We start from the raw sequence: 18,308 nt of genomic DNA, 5'->3' as shown, positions 1-18,308 counted from the left end.
AATCTCTTTGGGACCTTGAAGAAGGGGTTTGAAACTTGATTTGGTCACTTATTGAAATTCATAATAATACTTTTAATCGAGTTATTAAGCCTTGAAAATTGCCTTTTCGCATTTTTCAAATTTTTAATCGCATGTAACTCGACAAAAATCAATTTTAGAGAAAAATGACAAGAGACCTTTTTTGCCCAGAATGACCCAGTTTATCTAAAAAAATATTGCTCGAAATGAAAAAAATATTTTTGTGAATTTGTTTAAAAAAAATGTTTCAACAATTTTTCGACCACGGTACCGCCCGGCACCCTGTGATATGTTATAAGGACTTCTTTTTGAGTAAGTTTGTTTAAAAATATCGAATCGGAATAATTTCGCTAGCCGGGGCGACGATACTGCCCGGTCTAATTTAAAAAGTAGTTTTCGAGGCAATTTGTAATGTAAACATGTGTTGTGACAATAAACACATCTGCACCACACCAAACTGAAACCAACGTAAACGTTCTATGTATGATAATGTGAATGGGCAGTCCGATTGACGGTCTGCAAACGCTACGTGCCGAAAACGCGACGTGCATTATAATATGACGCGACCTTTAATGTTTCCGCTCCATAAGTGAGTACAGGCAATACACACTGGTCAAACATTTTCCTTTTCAGGCATATGGGCAAGTCCGCTTTAAATACATGGTTCAGTTTACCAAACGCTGCCCAAGCTAATCCTATGCGACGTGGGAGCTCGCACGTCTGGTTATGTCTTAATGTCTTCCCAATCGAATTTCATGTCCCAAGTACTTGTAGGATGCAGTCTGCTCAATATCTATCCCAAAAAAAATGAATATTGGATATTGGGCACTCTACATACATTCCAACTAATTACTCATGGCCACAGTTTAATGTTAAAGTCTAAAGAATAAGTTATAAAATAGACCAGGAAGGATCTGTTTTTAGGTAAATGTGAGAGGAGACATTCGTATTTTTGCGGATATAGTTAGGTGATAACTTCGTTAATAATAATTGACTTACGCTCCTTCTCAAATATGCTCTGAACATTAATAAAAAAAATAAAATATTTATAACTTTCAAAAAATTTCGTTTTTTTTTCTACTTTCTTTGCTTATAACTTTAAAACGATTCATTTTGGAACAAAGTCGTATAGGAATAAAACAAAGATAATTAAATTTTCTATCAGATACGATTGGTTAAAAATGTCTTAAGTTAACACTCTTGCTGCAAAATAGCAATAAATATAGAATAAGGGGGCAAAACAAGTATGTCCTTATTCAATGTTTTTCCATCACTTCGGTTACACTTGGAACCTTCCTAATTCGCTTAGAAAATTTTTGTAATGTGCTAAAACCGTCCACCAAATTTCATTAAAATTGACTTACTAGATTTTGCATAATAATTTTGCAATCTAAACTTTTTTTACAAAATTAAAATTTTTTAAAATCTTGCCCAACAAAAATTAGAACATACTAAGATTTGTCAATTTTTTTACATATAAAGAAGCACTCCACCTATCTAATGCACTTTACAGAATTGAAATCGGATTATTTAAGCAGCCTCAGCAATGTTTTAAAGTTATAAACAATTTTTTGGCTTATAAACAAATTAGTGCTTTGTCCAGGAGGGGGTGCTACGGGCTCCTTTATTTAGATGGACTTACCCAAGTTTTTTTATGTATTTTGACCCGTAGAACACGAATTTTTTGGGTAACAGTTGATCCGGATGTCGATAAGATTGTTATAAACAAAGAACTTGAGAATTACATAATATCGATTTTCCGCAAAATAAAACATTTTTTTGTATTTCTTGGGTAATTCTAAGCAAAAAATACTCTTACAAGTTTTTTCGTAGAATGCATAGTTTTCGAAATAAACGCAATGGAACATTCAAAAAATCGAAAAATTGCAATTTTTGAACGAGAATAACTTTTGATTAGCTTTTGAAAAATAGCAACTCTGCTGACAGCATTTGAAAGTTTAAGTCAAATTATACCGGTTTAGACCAGGGCGCATCTGTAAAAATATTAGTACATTTGGACGTTGAGAGGTGACTCAAATTTTTTTGCAGAAATTGCTTGAAAGTAATTCAAATATTAATATTTGAATTATCCTCCCTCTCAAAAAGGTCCGGAACATTGTTGAAATAATTAAAATGTCAAAAAATTAAGGAATAATTCGATTTTTTTCTTCGTTTTTTGATTATAACTTTAAAAGTCTTCATTTCCGAGAAAAGTTGTACTGACATAAAAGTTGCATAATTAAGTTTGCTACAATACAGAATTGGTTAAAAATTTAAAAAATAGTCACCCTTGTTGCAAAATAACAATATTTGTGAAAAAACCATACAAAAACAAGTATTCGCATTTTACGTTTCTCAACCATTTATGCTACAGTTAGGACCTTCATATTTCACCCAAAAAAACTTTATGATATTGTAAAACAATACTGTAAATTTCATTACGATCGGTTTAATAGATTTTGCAAAATAAATTTTGCAATCCAGCTTTTGCAAAAAAAAATTCATTTTTTCAAAATGTTGCAGGACTGAAAATAAAGCAGATAGCAAGTTGAATTTTTTTTTTGCTTATAAAGTGTACTGTTCCTTTCATTTGCAATTTGCAAAATTAAAATCGATTAACTACCACGGCGTCAGGAATTTTTTTAAATAAACATTAATTATTGGTGCTACGCGCAGGACAGCGGATAGTTTGCTCTGATTGGGCATTCCAATGACCTTTGATAATGATTAATACATTTTAATTTTTATTACATTTCGATATAAATAAATAAATTTGTTTATTGCAAAATAAAAACACATACTCTATCCTTTGAAATAACAGTTTTTATTAGCAAAAACTTTCTTTGTTCATATATTTTAACTTAGGGAATAAAAGTTTATTATTTTTAAACATATGCAATTGTTTCAACAATATTTCAAAAACAGTAATAAAATTAGTTTGATTTTTGTGGAAGTAAAATATTAAAATACAACAAATTATAGAGTAAGAAAATAATATATTAGATAAAGATTGGAAGAAATTTTGGTGGAAATCAACTTGTGTGAATCGAACACCGCTGTCCTGCGCGCAGCACCAATAATTAATGTTTATTTAAAAAAATTTCTGACGCCGTGGTAGTTAATCGATATTAATTTTGAAAATTGCAAATGAAAGGTACTGTACACTTCTATAAGCAAAAAAATTTTCAACTTGCTATCTGCTTTATTTTCAGTCCTGCAACATTTAAAAAAAATATTTTTTTTTGCGAAAGCTGGATTTCAAAATTTATTTTGCAAAATCTATTAAACCGCTCTTAATGAAATTTACAGTGTTGTTTAAACATATCATACAGTTTTTCGTGGTAAAATATGAAGGTCCTAAGTGTAGCATAAATGGTTGAAAAACGTAAAATGCCAATACTTGTTTTTGTATGTTTTTTTTCGCAATTATTGCTATTTTGCAACAAGGGTGACTATTTTTAAAATTTTTAGCCAATTTAATATTGTAGAAAATTTAATTACGCAACTTTTATGTCAGTACAACTTTTCTCAGAAATGAATAGTTTTAAAGTTCAAAAGGTCAAAAAACCAATAAAAAAATCGAATTTTTCCTTTATATTTTGACATTTTGATTATTTAAACAATGTTCCGGACCATCTTGAGTGGGAGGATAACTCAAATATTATTATTTGAGTTATTTTCAAGCAATTTCTGCAAAAAAATTTGAGTCACCTCTCAACGTCCATCTCAAAACAGATGCGCCCTGGACTAGTTTTAATTACACACACCGGCTAAATTATCCGAACACCTTAAAAATGGGACATGTTTGATGTCTCAAATTTCTTAAACCTATTGTCCGATTTAAGCGATTCTTTTAGTATGTTATAGCCTTATTATTTAAGAATATCGGAATAATAATATTGTTGCTAGAAAGGTAAATGTTATTTTATACCGGGTGTAACAAGCATACTGTGTTTTTTCTTCGGAACACCCTGTGGAATATTCTAGCATATATCAAATATTGAAATTAAAACACAATTATAGCCTTAGGCTTTCTTAACATTTTCTTTTTTAATTCATTTGCTTATGTTGGTGTGCTTTAACAACTAACCATGTTTTTCGTCAATAAATCCTCATAGTAGGGGAGGAAAGTATGCTAAATTTGCAGTTACTCAAGAGTTATGGGGACCTATTGGATTGTGAAGAGTGGGTGCTAAAACCAAAAAAAGTTAAGTTAAGTTTTCCATAAAGTGTGGGACTATCCATTTTTTAATTTAATTTTCCATTTCCACCAATCGTATTTTCCGATTATAGCGCCATCTATCCATAATTGGAAAAAATGTTGCGAATAAAAGTTGCTTATTTTTACTTCAAGAATCAAAATCTGCTATAAAAATCCTATTTAAGATTTTAAACATTTCGCGAAATATCGCAGGGTTCGTATTTAAAAATTTTAATTTACCTCCACCCCTCTCCGTGGGGTATCGTGTTTAGTATTATTCGATAGATTTTTGAAAAATATTGAACAAGTATTTTTTAGTTTTTTGATCTGACGTTTATTTCGCGAAATATTCGCTTTTTTGTGAAACTTTGTGACTCGCCCATTTTCTTACGCCCCGCGCAAATCGTCAGATTAAGATAAGGTAAGTTAAGTACATGCAAAATAGTGTATATTTCAAAAATCTGACGATTTGAGCGGGGCCTAAGAAAATGGGCGAGTCACAAAGTTTCACAAAAAAAGCGAATATTTCGTGAAATGAACGTCAGATCGAAAAACTAAAAAATACGTGTTCAATATTTTTCAAAAGTCTATCGAATGCTACCAAAAACGAACCCCCACGGAAAGGGGTGAGGGGTAAATTAAAAATTTTAAATGCGAACCTTGCGGTATTTCGCGAAATGAACATCAGATCGAAAAACTGCAAAATACACGTATTCAATATTTTGAAAAATCTATCGAATGGCACTAAACACGAGCCTCCACGGAGGTGGGGTGGGGGATTTAATTTAAAATCTTAAGTAGGAGCCCCCAATTTTTATTGCAGAGTTGGATTCTTTACGTAAAAATACGCAACTTTTATTCGACACATTTTTTCGAATTATGGATAGATAGCGCTATAATCGGAAAAAACACGATTGTTTCAAATGGAAAATTAAATTAAAAAAATGAAAAGTCTCCCCACTTTATGGGAAACTTAATTTAACCTTTTTCTGGTTTTAGCACATACTCTTAGCAATCCAATAGGTCCCCATGACGGTCGAGTAACTGCAAATTTAGCATACTTTCCTCCCCTACTATGAGGATTTATTGATGAAAAACATGGATAGTTGTTAACGCGCATAACTTTTTTATTATCCCACATAAGTAAATGAATCAAAAAGGAAAATGTTAAAAGCGCCTAAGTCTACAACCTAGTTTTAATTTTAATATTTTACATGAGTTAGAATATTCCACAGGGTGTTCCAAACTTTAAGAAAAAAACAGAGTATGATTGGTACACCCTGTATAAAATGATATTTACCTGTCTAGCAACAATATTAATACAACGATATTCTTAATTAATAAGGCTATAACATACTAAAAGAATCACTCAAATCGGACCACTGGTTTAGGAAATTCGAGACATCAAACATGTCCCATTTTTAAGGTGTTCGGCTAATTTTGCCGGTGTGTGTATTTGCATTGCTAAAAATTAATTTTTTTATTATTAAACAAAGCTATTTGTTTATAAGCCAAAAAATTGTTTATAATTTTAAAACATTGCTGAGGCCCTTTAAATAATCCGATTTTAATTCTGTATGTAAAGTGTATTAGATAGGTAGAGCACCTCTTTATATATGTAAAAAAATTAGCCAACTTCTAAATGGTCTACTTTTTGTTCAGAAAGATTTTAAAAAATTTGAAGTTTTTTAAGAAGAGCAACTTTTTTAAAAACGAAAGACCAAGTCTTCAATTTAATGGCATATAGAACAACATAATGTTGCTCTACATCCCACCAGACTGAAAACAATGGGAACCTTCTCTGGTTACACCTCCGAGGCTTCTACAATTTGCAAGCCATAACGGATGCTGAGACTAAGGAAGATGAGGGAATTTTACAATTTATAATTCACGTCCCATCTGCTCAGCGCGGTAAAGTTCCAACGAGAATGGTTCTCTTCATACTCTGATAAGAGTAAACAGGTAAATCAAAAATGAATAACCATTTTTAATTTCGTTGCAAAACGAAAATACAGCCGCATCGGCATCGTATTCTAGTCCAATCAGAGAGTGCAGCAAGCACCTCTACCGGTTTCGAAACTTATTAGTCTCTCATCAGGAGGCACATATGATGCTCTCTCTGATCCAACCAAAACAAACCCAGGCGTGTAGTCACGGATTGCAACGAACGAAATGGCATAGATGCCCTAGTTTCGAAACCGGTAGAGGTGCTTGCTGCACTCTCTGATTGGACTAGAATATGATGCGGCTGTATTTTCGTTTTGCAACGAAATTGAAAATGGTTATTCATTTTTGATTTTTTAAAAACATTTAGATTGCAAATTTTTTATGCAAAATCTATTAGGTCGATTTTAATGAAATTTGGTAGACCATTTAAGTAAGTTATAAGAATTTTCTAAGCGAATTACTAAGGTTCTAAGTGCCACTAAAGTGGTTAAGAAATATTGAATAACAACAGGCGTATTTTGCCCCCTTATTTTGTATTTATTGCTATATTGCAGAAAAGGTAATACCTTAAGACATTTTTGACCAGTCGTATATCATACAAAATTCAATTATCTTTATTTTATTTCTTTACGACTTTGTTCCAAAATGAACCGTTTTAAAGTTATAAACAAAGAAAGCAGAATCGATGTTTTTCGAAATTTTTAAATATTTTAATTTTTTTATTAATGTTCCGGGCATATTTGAGAATAGGTCTGGATCCCGCTTATGAAAAAAAAGTTGATTAATAGCAAGCTGAAAATTTGTTAATAGCTTAAGGGTGTCTAGTCGGACAAACTTTGATATATGGGAACACTGGAACAGGGGCAGTTTTAATTGTGGAACAGCTTAAAAATTTGGAACGGTCACACCACGAAAACGGCACATTTATTTTGTCCGATAGAACAGACTTAAACTCTTCGAACAGAGATTAAACTCTCATGCAAAAATCAGACTGCTATTTATCACCAAATGGGCGTTTTAATGAGTGGAACATGTAGAATATGTCAAATGACAGGAATTATGACAGGTGATAAATAGCAGTCTGATTTTTGCATGAGAGCTTAATCTCTGTTCGGAGAGTTTAAGTCTGTTCTGTCGGACAAAATAAATGTGCCGTTTTCGTGGTGTGACCGTTCCAAATTTTCAACCTGTTTCACAATTAAAACTGCCCCTGTTCCAGTGTTCCCATATATGAAAGTTTATCCGACTAGACACCCTTAAGCTATTAACAAATTTTCAGCTTGCTATTAATCAACTTTTTTTTCATACGCGGGATCCAGACCTAGAAGGAGCATAAGTCAATTATTATTACTCAAGGTGTCACCTAACTTTATCTGCAAAAATCCGAATGCCACCCCTCACATCCAAAAATACACGTTTTTTTACAGATTAGTCCTGGTCTATTAGCTCACTCTCGAATCTTGACGGTTCCAATTTTGCAATCGACTCCTGGAGACAAAATTTTGAATGTGCGACGATAACGACCAATTACGGCAAACGTAAGATGCCGTTAGCTGTCATTCACCTGCGCGAAAGACTAAAATTTTGGATGAAAATGGAACATAGAGAACAAAGGATTTTTCGAGGAGCGACCTTACTGATTTTTTAGCAATAGGGCTTTTCAACGCTTCTCATTTGTTTCACAAACTGGTGATATAATGTGGTGTATAATAATCTGTGTATAATATTAATATATACCACATATGAACGAAGTTCGAAGCAAATTAGATGCATTGAAAAGCCCTATAAACTGTGACATGGCCTGTGAGCGATATCGTCCCGCTACGCAAACTAAGAATTTGTGAATCGAATCGTGCTTGTGCAAACGAATATAGACGAATATAGTTCTTCCATTCATTGTATCTTTTCACATGTATGAAATTATTCACGAATTACTTTTTATACTAGGTTTCTTTTTTACTCACAGAAACTAGTACCGAAAAATTAACCCGCTTGTCCATAGAAACCACAAATAAGCTAAACAAGGATAAACAATACGGCATGTCTTTGATACCTCGTTTACTATGAACGTTTGTCGTTTGACGTCTGAACTATTGACGTTTATCATTTTTAGTGACAGTGCCATTAGCGCATTTGTTGTGTATATTGGACTTTATAATTATTTATATTGTGTTTATTTTATAAGGTTATATCGTGTTAAATATATTATAAGATAGTTAAATATTGTTCGTCCGCTATAACTTTTCTCATGCGTCACGATTCATTTTCAAACAAATTAAGTCGAAACATAAAGTGAAACGAACGTCGATGTGTATATACATTTTGTATACAGTAAGGTCTCTTTTTATGCGGATTTTTTTAATGCGATTTTGAAGTTGTGCGATTTGTATTTCATTCAAAAATTTGTATTATTAACAACTATTATAATTAATTTTGACTATTCACATCCAGATATCAGTAAAGTGAGCGTTTGCAATTTGATTTGGGGATTCCACTTGTTACATGATGTCGCTGACATCATTCCGAGTTTCACATTGAAAGGTATAACCTGTAGTTGTTTTGAAATTAAATTTTCTCTTAGCGGTGCTTCGTTCATTTTTATAAGTGACAAGTTACTCTGGGCTAATTAGCAAAATACAAGGTTAACTTTACACCAAAAACCCTCAAATAAAAATTCACCGCAATTAAATTCTGCATAGAGACGTGTTTTTCCCGATTCACTTCAACGAAAACTTTCCCCGGAAAAAGCGGGGTGTCTGTATACTATATACTTACTACACATATCGGCGTACGTTTCACATTATGTTTTGTCTTAATTTGTTTGAAAATGAATCGTGACGCATGGGAAAAGTTATAGCGGACGAACTATATAAATGTACAATATATATAACTTTATAAAATACGTCCACCACTTCCTAATTATTACATTGACAGTACATATCAATCATATTGCATACTTATACGTTTCACTTAATGTTTTCATTTAACGTGTTTGCAAATGAATCATGGCGTTTGTACAAAGATATAATGGAATAACTATATGCGTCTATATTCGTTGGTGTGTTAGAGAGAGACAAAATATTCCGAGCAAATAATCGCGCTTTTGACTGTCGATTATTCATCTTAAAATTTGTTCATAAATATATGTATTACAAACATTTGTCTTAAATTTATCTAATAGTCAATCCTTAAATACATTTTAACTAATTAAGTATTATCTGTTAGGAAAAACCAATCTCATTATTATGAAATAGGTAACTATCTAGTATTCATTTGATTATCTATTAGTGCCGAGACACGATAATCTCTGTTTTACGAAGTATATTAATTTATAATTTGATTTAAAGCTATCTTTTCTCGAATTATGGTTTATGTCTTTATTGGTAAGTAAAAGAATAAAATAACATCTTCATTTCTTTCTGTGCTTTCTTCATTTCATGTTTACTAATTTATTAGATACAGGTTCGAAATGGCACTTTATATTGTTATTTCAATTGTCTGAGGATTTTCGGTTATGATTTTTGTTTTGAATGATAAAGGCTCGAGTGATATTTTTATAACTGCTTTTATATCATTTATTTTTGCTAACATTACAAACAGACATACTCTGGCAAGAGCAAGACCATGTCATCTGTACACACTACCACCCTGCAATATAATATGTAGGTGATTACAGTTACTATGGTAGGGGAGCAAAGTATGCTAAATGTGCAGTCACTCGAGCGCTTTGGAGACCTATTGGGTTATGATTATTAGGTCCTAAAACCAAAAAAAGTTCTTGCTTCACTACTCTTTAACTTATACATTTCAGACATGCCAGAAACAAGATCAAAAAAATTGGGCTATGCAGGTGACTGGGTGCTTGCAATAAGATGTCACTCTATTCAAGAGTCAACTATATTATTGCTTATATTTGCTAATATAATAAATAAATATAAATTTGATTGGGAAATTTTTTTACCTGTATGTGAAATTTCCTAGATGATTAGCAGTTAGCATGATTTTAACATCAATAACTGAGCCTGGTTCATAGGTCTTGACGACAATTCCTATACCATAAAATCCGGTATTTTCGTTTCTTTGGGGATGAGGATCTGTATAAGGATCTCCACATACACCACACTTGCCATCATTCAGTTCATTTTGGACCTAAAACATTTTTATATTAAATAACTAAAGGTACTAGTAGGTACACTTTAGAAGACCAAAAATAAGCATTTTTTTAAGATTATTTTTCTCAGAACCTTTATTAAAAATGAACATAAAACTGTTTACATATTAATATCTAACTCTTAGAAAATACAAAAAATATATCTTTTTTCATTTATGCACGTACACTAATATTGTAGAGGGCGCCAAATTCGAGGCCTCGAAAAAAAGTAGTTCCGATTACGGACAGTTAATCTCAGGATTGGGATCTCTGAAACAAAACATTCGTACGGCATTGGAAAAAGTAAGGTTTCTTACGTGATAATTTACCACTGTTAGTGAAAAATTCCGCAAAAAAAGATTTTACGGAAACTTGAAAAATTTTTGTGAAAAAATCGCGTTTTTTTTTCAGTTTTTCATGGTCAAAAATTATTCATTTTTTATTTTTTTGGTCAAATTGTGGTAAATTGTCACGTAAGAAACCTTCCTTTTTCAAATGCAATACGATTTTTTTGTTTCAGATATCTCAATCCTGAGATTAACTGTCCGCAGTGTCCGCCATCATTTTCGAGGTCTCGACTTTTGCGCCCTCTACAATATTAGTGTACGAGCATTAATGAAAAGAGATTTTTTTTTGTACTCTCTAAGAGTTAGATATTAACATGTAAAAACTTTTATATTCTTTTTAATAAGGGTTCGAGAGAAAAATTCTTCAAAAAAATGATTATTTTTTGTCTTCTAAAGTGTACTAGTACCTTAAAGTAAAGTAAAACATTCACTGGTGTAGTTGGTATAAAATTTAATTAAGGACTAAAATTCTAAAAAATCCAAAAGGATTACATTCATTGTTCAGAACTTTTTCGAACTTATCAGTCAATCATCAGGGAACTCCGTGTCCTTGCCAAATAGCCACAATGCCAAAGACTGGTTGGGTTAAATGTGCGAACTACATAATAAATACAAGAGAATAATGTGACTTATAGTGGATGGAAATGGATTGCCTCCAGGAACATGTGAATACTCTACACCTTTACATAGTTTTTTATTACGTCTACTTTGGACCACATTAAGTCTGCCAATTTGGCAAGATTTATAAGTCCAAAAACGCTCTGAACAATGAATGTAATCCTTTTGGATTTTTTAGAATTTTAATTCTTAATTAAATTTTATACCAACTACACCAGGGAGTGTTTTACTTCACGTTAACTAGATGATAAACTGGTACGGACATGTCAGAAGAGCAGACCAAAATCGTTAGATAAACCGAACAACAGAGTGGAGCCCGATAGGAACAAGGAATAGAAGCAGACTCCTAAGATCCTTCAGAGATGAAATCTTCAGGAAGGGGACTGGCAAGGCAGAAAGAGCTGGAGAGAACGGTTGGGTAAAGGAATATAGTTACAACTGTGGATATCCTTAGTAGGTATATATGAGGGGTATAGAATCAAAACTCACTTTCTCCAAAATTTTTGTTTGTCACAAATCGCTAAAAACTTGTAAAACACAAGCCATTACAGTTATCACATAGATTTATATTTCGTATTATAGAATTTAACCATATAAATTGATATTACATAATGAGTGAAATCCAACTTTCGTCAATAATTAAATAATTGACATTTTTGTTTGGAAAAAGTGAGTTTTGAGACAAACTTTTGGAGAAAGCAAGTTTTGAAACAAACTCTTTAGGAGAAAGCAGGTTTTGAAACAATTCCCTTTTTTTGGAGATCGTATTTTACAACTTTTGTTGTTTGCCGATTTTAATAGAATAAAAGTAATTAGCGTGATAGTGGTACCCGGTTCCAATGACAGTATAGTTCTTGGAAGGTCATGCCTATAATCAACTTACAGGTTTTTCTTCTTCTTAGTTTTTGCCCATTCATTTTGCATCGGTGTTCTTTTCCTTGCCTTTTTACCAGGTCCTACAGTAGTCACTTGAACATCCATTACGAATCGAAGAAAAATATTACTGTAATACTAGGTACTTATTTAAAAAAACATTGCAAATAGTTAGTATTACAATTTAATAGCTGATAAAAGTAGTAAACAAACACATAGGGTAATTAAATCTGTGTGCGTACCCTCCACTCACTTTACACGCCTACTATTCGTCGGTTGGAGAAAGACGGATTTCACGCAGAACTGTTATAGGAGAAAGATGGGTTTGATTCAAAAGCCTTCTTAACATTAAAGGCTATAGCGGGATAAGATGGTAAAATCTGCACTCGGCTCGATTCTTACTTGGGACAGGGCAATCGAAAGTACATACCTAAAAACCCCCCTAACCAAAATTTTAGCTCCCTACGTGGCCGCAGGTGTCCCCTATCGCAAAAAATGTGTTTTTTCGAAAAACATTTTTTTTTGAGCGAACCTTTGCTTTAAAAACTGTGAAAAAAATTGTGAATATAGATTTTTATGACCAAAAACATACTGATTTTTTTCAGATTTTTCGGATCAAAATTGAGCTCAGGAAAATTTTTTGAATTTTTCAAAAATTTTTTAGGTTATGTAGATAATTTTTGGATCGAAATAATTTTTTTAGTGTATTTTTTTCCACTCTTTTGAATGACAAAGATAGATTTGCCAGTTTCTCGCCGGAAATTCCTCAAAATTCGAAAAAACCCATTTTTTAGTGTCCCCCCCTCATATTTTTAGCGTTTACTGAGCGATCCCTTGATTTAAAAAATCCGAAAATATTTTGAATTGAACATACATTGTTTTGCCCAAAAGCATCCTGATTTTTTTGATTAAAATTAAGCTCAGGAAAAATTTTTGAATTTTTCAAAAAAATTTTAGGTTATGTAGATAATTTTTGGCTAGCTGCAAAATAATTTTTTTAGTGTATTTTTTTCCACTCTTTTGAATGGCGAAGATAGATTTGCCAGTTTCTCGCCGGAAATTCCTCAAAATTCGAAAAACCCATTTTTTAGTGTGTCCCCCTCATATTTTTAGCGTTTACTGAGCGATCCTTTGATTTAAAAAATCCGAAAATATTTTGAATTTAACATACATTGTTTTGGCCAAAAGCATCCTGATTTTTTCAGATTTTTTTTGATTAAAATTGAGCTCAGGAAAAATTTTTGAATTTTTCAAAAAAATTTAGGTTATGTAAATAATTTTTAGCTAGCTGCAAAATAATTTTTTTAGTGTATTTTTTTCCACTCTTTTGAATGGCGAAGATAGATTTGCCAGTTTCTCGCCGGAAATTCCTCAAAATTCGAAAAAACCCATTTTTTAGTGTGTCCCCTCATATTTGTAGCATTTACTTAACGATCATTTGCTTTAAAAAATCTGAAAAAAATTTTGAACATACATTGTTACGCCCAAAAAAATACTGATTTTTTCAGTTTTTTTGGAAAAATTGAGCCCAGGAATATTTTTTGAATTTTTCAAAAAAATTTAGGTTAGTAAAAGTTAGTTAGTAAAAGTTTAGGTATGTAAGTCATTTTGGCAAACTTCGAAATAATTATATTTTCTTAAATTTTTTCTTTCGTTCCTTTGAATGACGCGGCTAGATTTTCCATTTTCTCTCTGGAACTTCCCTACAATTCTAAAAATTAAAAAAAACCGTATTGATGTCTTCCCCTCCTCACATTTTTAGCACATAAACTGCATGTCAATTAACTGCATGTCAATAAATAACTATTTTTGATATTTTGTTTGTTATGTCTATTGATATTATCAGTTTTGCCATTTTCAGACCAAAACCTGCTCAAAATACAACAAACGCTCTTTTTTGATATTTGTCACGCATTAATTAAATTAATGCGTGACAATAACGATTTTTGCTCCCCCCTTTATTCGAGTGGTGATTATCATTTACATATTATAATTTATGGATCAAATTAATAGATATATATTTATTTTCATATTGAACCTTTTTTGTTTCAATTTTTTTTAATAATAATGAAATATATAATTACAAAATTACAACCTAGTAAACTATATGCTCTAATTTACATTAAAATACTAGTTTGAGTCTTCGTCACTATGTATCTTCGTTTATCCAGTTCTTATACAAACTGTATCATCCATTACTTTTCTCATAATAGTTGTGTCGGTTTTGGTAATTATTTTTACATTTTTACGACGTAAATATGTCCCATCAAAAACCAAAGCAAGTTCATCATTGAAAAGCTTTTTTGCATAATAGTCCTGTCGCCAGGGGGGGTACAACGGCCTCGTTAATTCAGATGGACTTACTCAAGTTTTTTTTATGTATTTTGACCCGTAGAACACGAATTTTTTGGGTAACAGTTGATCCGGATGTCGATAAGATTGTTATAGACCAAGAACTTGAGGAATCAAATAACAGCGATTTTTGGCAAAACAAAACAATATTTTGTATTTTTTGGGCCATTTTAAGTAAAAAATATTTCTACAAGTTTTTTCGTAGGATGCACAGTTTTCGAGATAAACGCGGTTGAACTTTAAAAAAATCGAAAAATTGCAATTTCTGAACCCGAATAACTTTTGATTAAAAAATAAAATAGCAAGTCCGCTTACCGCATTTGAAAGTTTAAGTCAAATTATATCGGTTTTGATTATTTGCATTGGTAAAAATTTATTTTTTTATTGTTTAACAAAGCTATAAACACGTAGGGTTTCCCGTGCTTTTACATGCGTTTTACCGCATGTAACGTAGAAATAGTATTGATTGCACTAGTACCTATTCTACCTACTCGTTCGATTTTAAATGAGAAATCATAGAAACATCACTCACGCACTAGTTGTTTGTAGCTTTGTTTAACAATAACACAATAAATTTTTAGCAATGCAAATAATCAAAACCGACATAATTTGACTTGAACTTTCAAAGGCGCTAAGCAGAATTGCTATTTTATTTTTTAATCAAAAGTTATTCGGGTTTAAAAATTGCAGTTTTTCGATTTTTTGAAAGTTCAACCGCGTTTATCTCGAAAACTGTGCATCCTACTAAAAAACTTGTAGAAATATTTTTTGCTTAAAATGACCCAAAAAATACAAAATATTGTTTTGTTTTGCCAAAAATCGCTGTTATTTGATTCCTCAAGTTCTTGGTCTATAACAATCTTATCGACATCCGGATCAACTGTTACCCAAAAAATTCGTGTTCTACGGGTCAAAATACATAAAAAAAACTTGGGTAAGTCCATCTGAATTAACGAGGCTGTTGTACCCCCCCTGGCGACAGGACTATAAACTAAAGTGTGGTTGATTATTAAATCATCCATTTAATACATAGCATTCTAGAGAGATGTTCCGCAGATATTGGTTATATTATGTCTATTTAAATTACGAACCAGCCTTACACCTAAAGGTAGAAAGGCTTAGGACTAAGTAAGTAAGTAAATTACGAACTGGATCATCAAATAATCGTATTTCATCTCTGTTTTCCTATTAATGAAATAAAAGTTTCAGATTTTTGTCATGGGTTATTAACTCGTTTGAAAAAATTATGTTTTACCAAAATATTTTGGTGTAAAAAGTATTAAAAGAGTCACGTATAAATTAGATTATGTGCTTAAAATATGGGAGAACATATTATCAAAAAAGAACTTTTGTTGTATTTTGAGCATGTTTTGGTTTGAAAACGGCAAACCTGATCATGCCAGTAGAAATAATAACAAACAAAATAGCAAAAATCGTTGTTTATTGATATGCAGTTTATGGGCTCAAAAATGGGGAGGGGAGACACCAAAAAAGTGTTTTTTTTATTTTTCGAATTGTGAGGAAGTTCCGGAGAGAAAATCACAAATCTAACCCCGCCATTCAAAAAAACGAAAAAAAAAATCACGAAAATATAATTATTTCGAAATTTTCCAAAAATTACTTACATACCTAACCTAATTTATTTTTGAAAAATTCAAAAATTTTCCTTTGCTCAATTTTAATCAAAAAAATCTGAAAAAATCAGTATGCTTTTGGACAAAACAATGTACGTTCAATTTTATTCGGATTTTTTAAAGCAAAGGATCGCTCAGTAAACGCTAAAAATATGAGGGGGGGGGCACTAAAAAATGAGTTTTTTCGAATTTTGAGGAATTTCCTGCGAGAAAATGGCAAATCTATCTTCGCCGTTCAAAAGAGTGGAAAAAATAGACTAAAAAAAATTATTTCGCAGCTAGCCAAAAATTATCTACATAACCTAAAAATTTTTTGAAAAATTCAAAAATTTTTCCTGAGCTCAATTTTAATCAAAAAAATCTGAAAAAATCAGGAATCTTTTGGGCAAAACAATGTATGTTCAATTCAAAATATTTTCGGATTTTTTAAATCAAAGGATCGCTCAGTAAACGCTAAAAATATGAGGGGGGGACACAAAATGGGTTTTTTCGAATTTCGAGTAATTTCCGGCGAGAAAATGGCAAATCTATCTTCGCCATTCAAAGAGTGGAAGAAAATACACTAAAAAAAATATTTCGCAGCTAGCCAAACATTATCTACATAACCTAAAATGTTTTTGAAAAATTCAAAAATTTTTCCTGGGCTCATTTTTAATCAAAAAAATCTGAAAAAGTCAGGCTGCTTTTGGGTAAAACAATGTATGTTCAATTCAAAATATTTTCGGAATATTTAAATCAAGGGATCGCTCAGTAAACGCTAAAAATATGAGGGGAGGACACTAAAAAATGGGTTTTTTTTCGAATTTTGAGGAATTTCCGGCGAGAAACTGGCAAATCTATCTTCGCCATTCAAAAGAGTGAAAAAAAATACACTAAAAAAATTATTTCGCAGCTAGCCAAAAATTATCTACATAACCTAAAAATTTTTTGAAAATTCAAAAATTTTTCCTGAGCTCAATTTTGATCCGAAAAATCTGAAAAAAATCAGTATGTTTTTGGTCATGAAAATCTATATTCACAAATTTTTTCACAGTTTTTAAAGCAGAGGTTCGCTCAAAAAATTTTTTTTTTCGAAAAAACACATTTTTTCCGATAGGGGACACTTGGAACCACATAGGGAGCTAAAATTTTTTTTAGGGGAGTTTTTAGGCATGTACTTTCGATTGCCCTATACTAAGTAAGAATCGAGCCGAGTGCAGATTTTACCATCTTATCCCGCTATAGCCTTTATATTGGATAAAGCTAATTTTGAATTAAACTAGTTCTGGATTCGTGTAGACTTCAACAGATTCAGAAAATATAAACACCTCAATTTCGGCCATGGATGTAGAAAGCGAGTTTTGATTCTATACCCTTCATATATAAACAGCCAACTTTCTTTTTATACTTTTTACAATAGTAGATAGACCAAAAATAAAAGTAAAATATACAAAAACTTACATGTGTACATGTTAAAAATACTTACATAAGCTCCACCACAGAACACTTGATTATCGTCAAAATTTCGAGGTGCAGTGTCGTTAAACCTCCAGAAAGAACTTCTTCCTGGGGGATTTAACATCATCCCATGTCCAGATATCTCTGCAATTAGATACATCCCAAAATATAAAACCACTTTTAGTGTCATATTGATGTCTTAAAACCTGTTGTATTACTTATTTTTGATAATTGTAAAAAAAGATAATACGAAACTAACAAAAAAGAGAAATATGTCTGTTCAATTGATTTTTAGTGAGTTTTTAATCGGTATTTATATTAAATGTTCAATAATAGTCCAGGCTGTATCGCCGCCCCCGTAAAGTATTCCGATTCGATTTTTTTGCACAAACTTACTCAAAAAGAGGTCCGTATAACAAATCCAGAGGGTGCCAGGCAGTACCGTGGTCGAAAAATTGTTTAAACAAATTCACAAAGACATATTTTTCACTTCCGACAATTTTTTTTATGTGATTTATGTCATTTGGAGCAAAAAGGTCTTGTGTGATTTTTCTCTAAAATTGATTGTTGCCGAGTTATACGCGATTTAAAATTTGAAAAATGCAAAAATTACCATTTTAAAGGCTTAATAACTGGGTAAAAAATTATTATGATGAAAGTCATAAAGTCACCAAATCAAAGATTGAAGCCCCCCCTACAAGATCCTGAAGAAATTTTTGTCATTATTGTAT

General features: G+C 31.7%; 1 protein-coding gene across 1 annotated transcript in view; it reads right to left on the bottom strand.

The window, feature by feature from the left end:
- LOC126882923 (uncharacterized) overlaps window positions 1–17,875 on the bottom strand; it is a 29,923-nt gene extending 12,048 nt beyond the window's left edge. Inside the window, exons 1-2 of the mRNA XM_050648000.1 lie at window positions 17,606–17,875; window positions 10,128–10,315 (exon numbers count right to left, since the gene is read on the bottom strand). Of these exons, the coding sequence (XP_050503957.1) occupies window positions 10,128–10,315; window positions 17,606–17,767 (350 nt within the window). The 5' untranslated portion in view covers window positions 17,768–17,875. The remainder of the gene's footprint in view (window positions 1–10,127; window positions 10,316–17,605) is intronic.
- Between the last annotated feature and the right edge of the window lie 433 nt (window positions 17,876–18,308).

Source organism: Diabrotica virgifera, chromosome 4, assembly GCF_917563875.1.
Source record: "Diabrotica virgifera virgifera chromosome 4, PGI_DIABVI_V3a".
Taxonomy (NCBI): Eukaryota; Metazoa; Arthropoda; class Insecta; order Coleoptera; family Chrysomelidae; genus Diabrotica; species Diabrotica virgifera.
The sequence above is the reverse complement of the archived record's forward strand: the minus strand, read 5'-3'. Positions and strand labels throughout refer to the sequence as shown.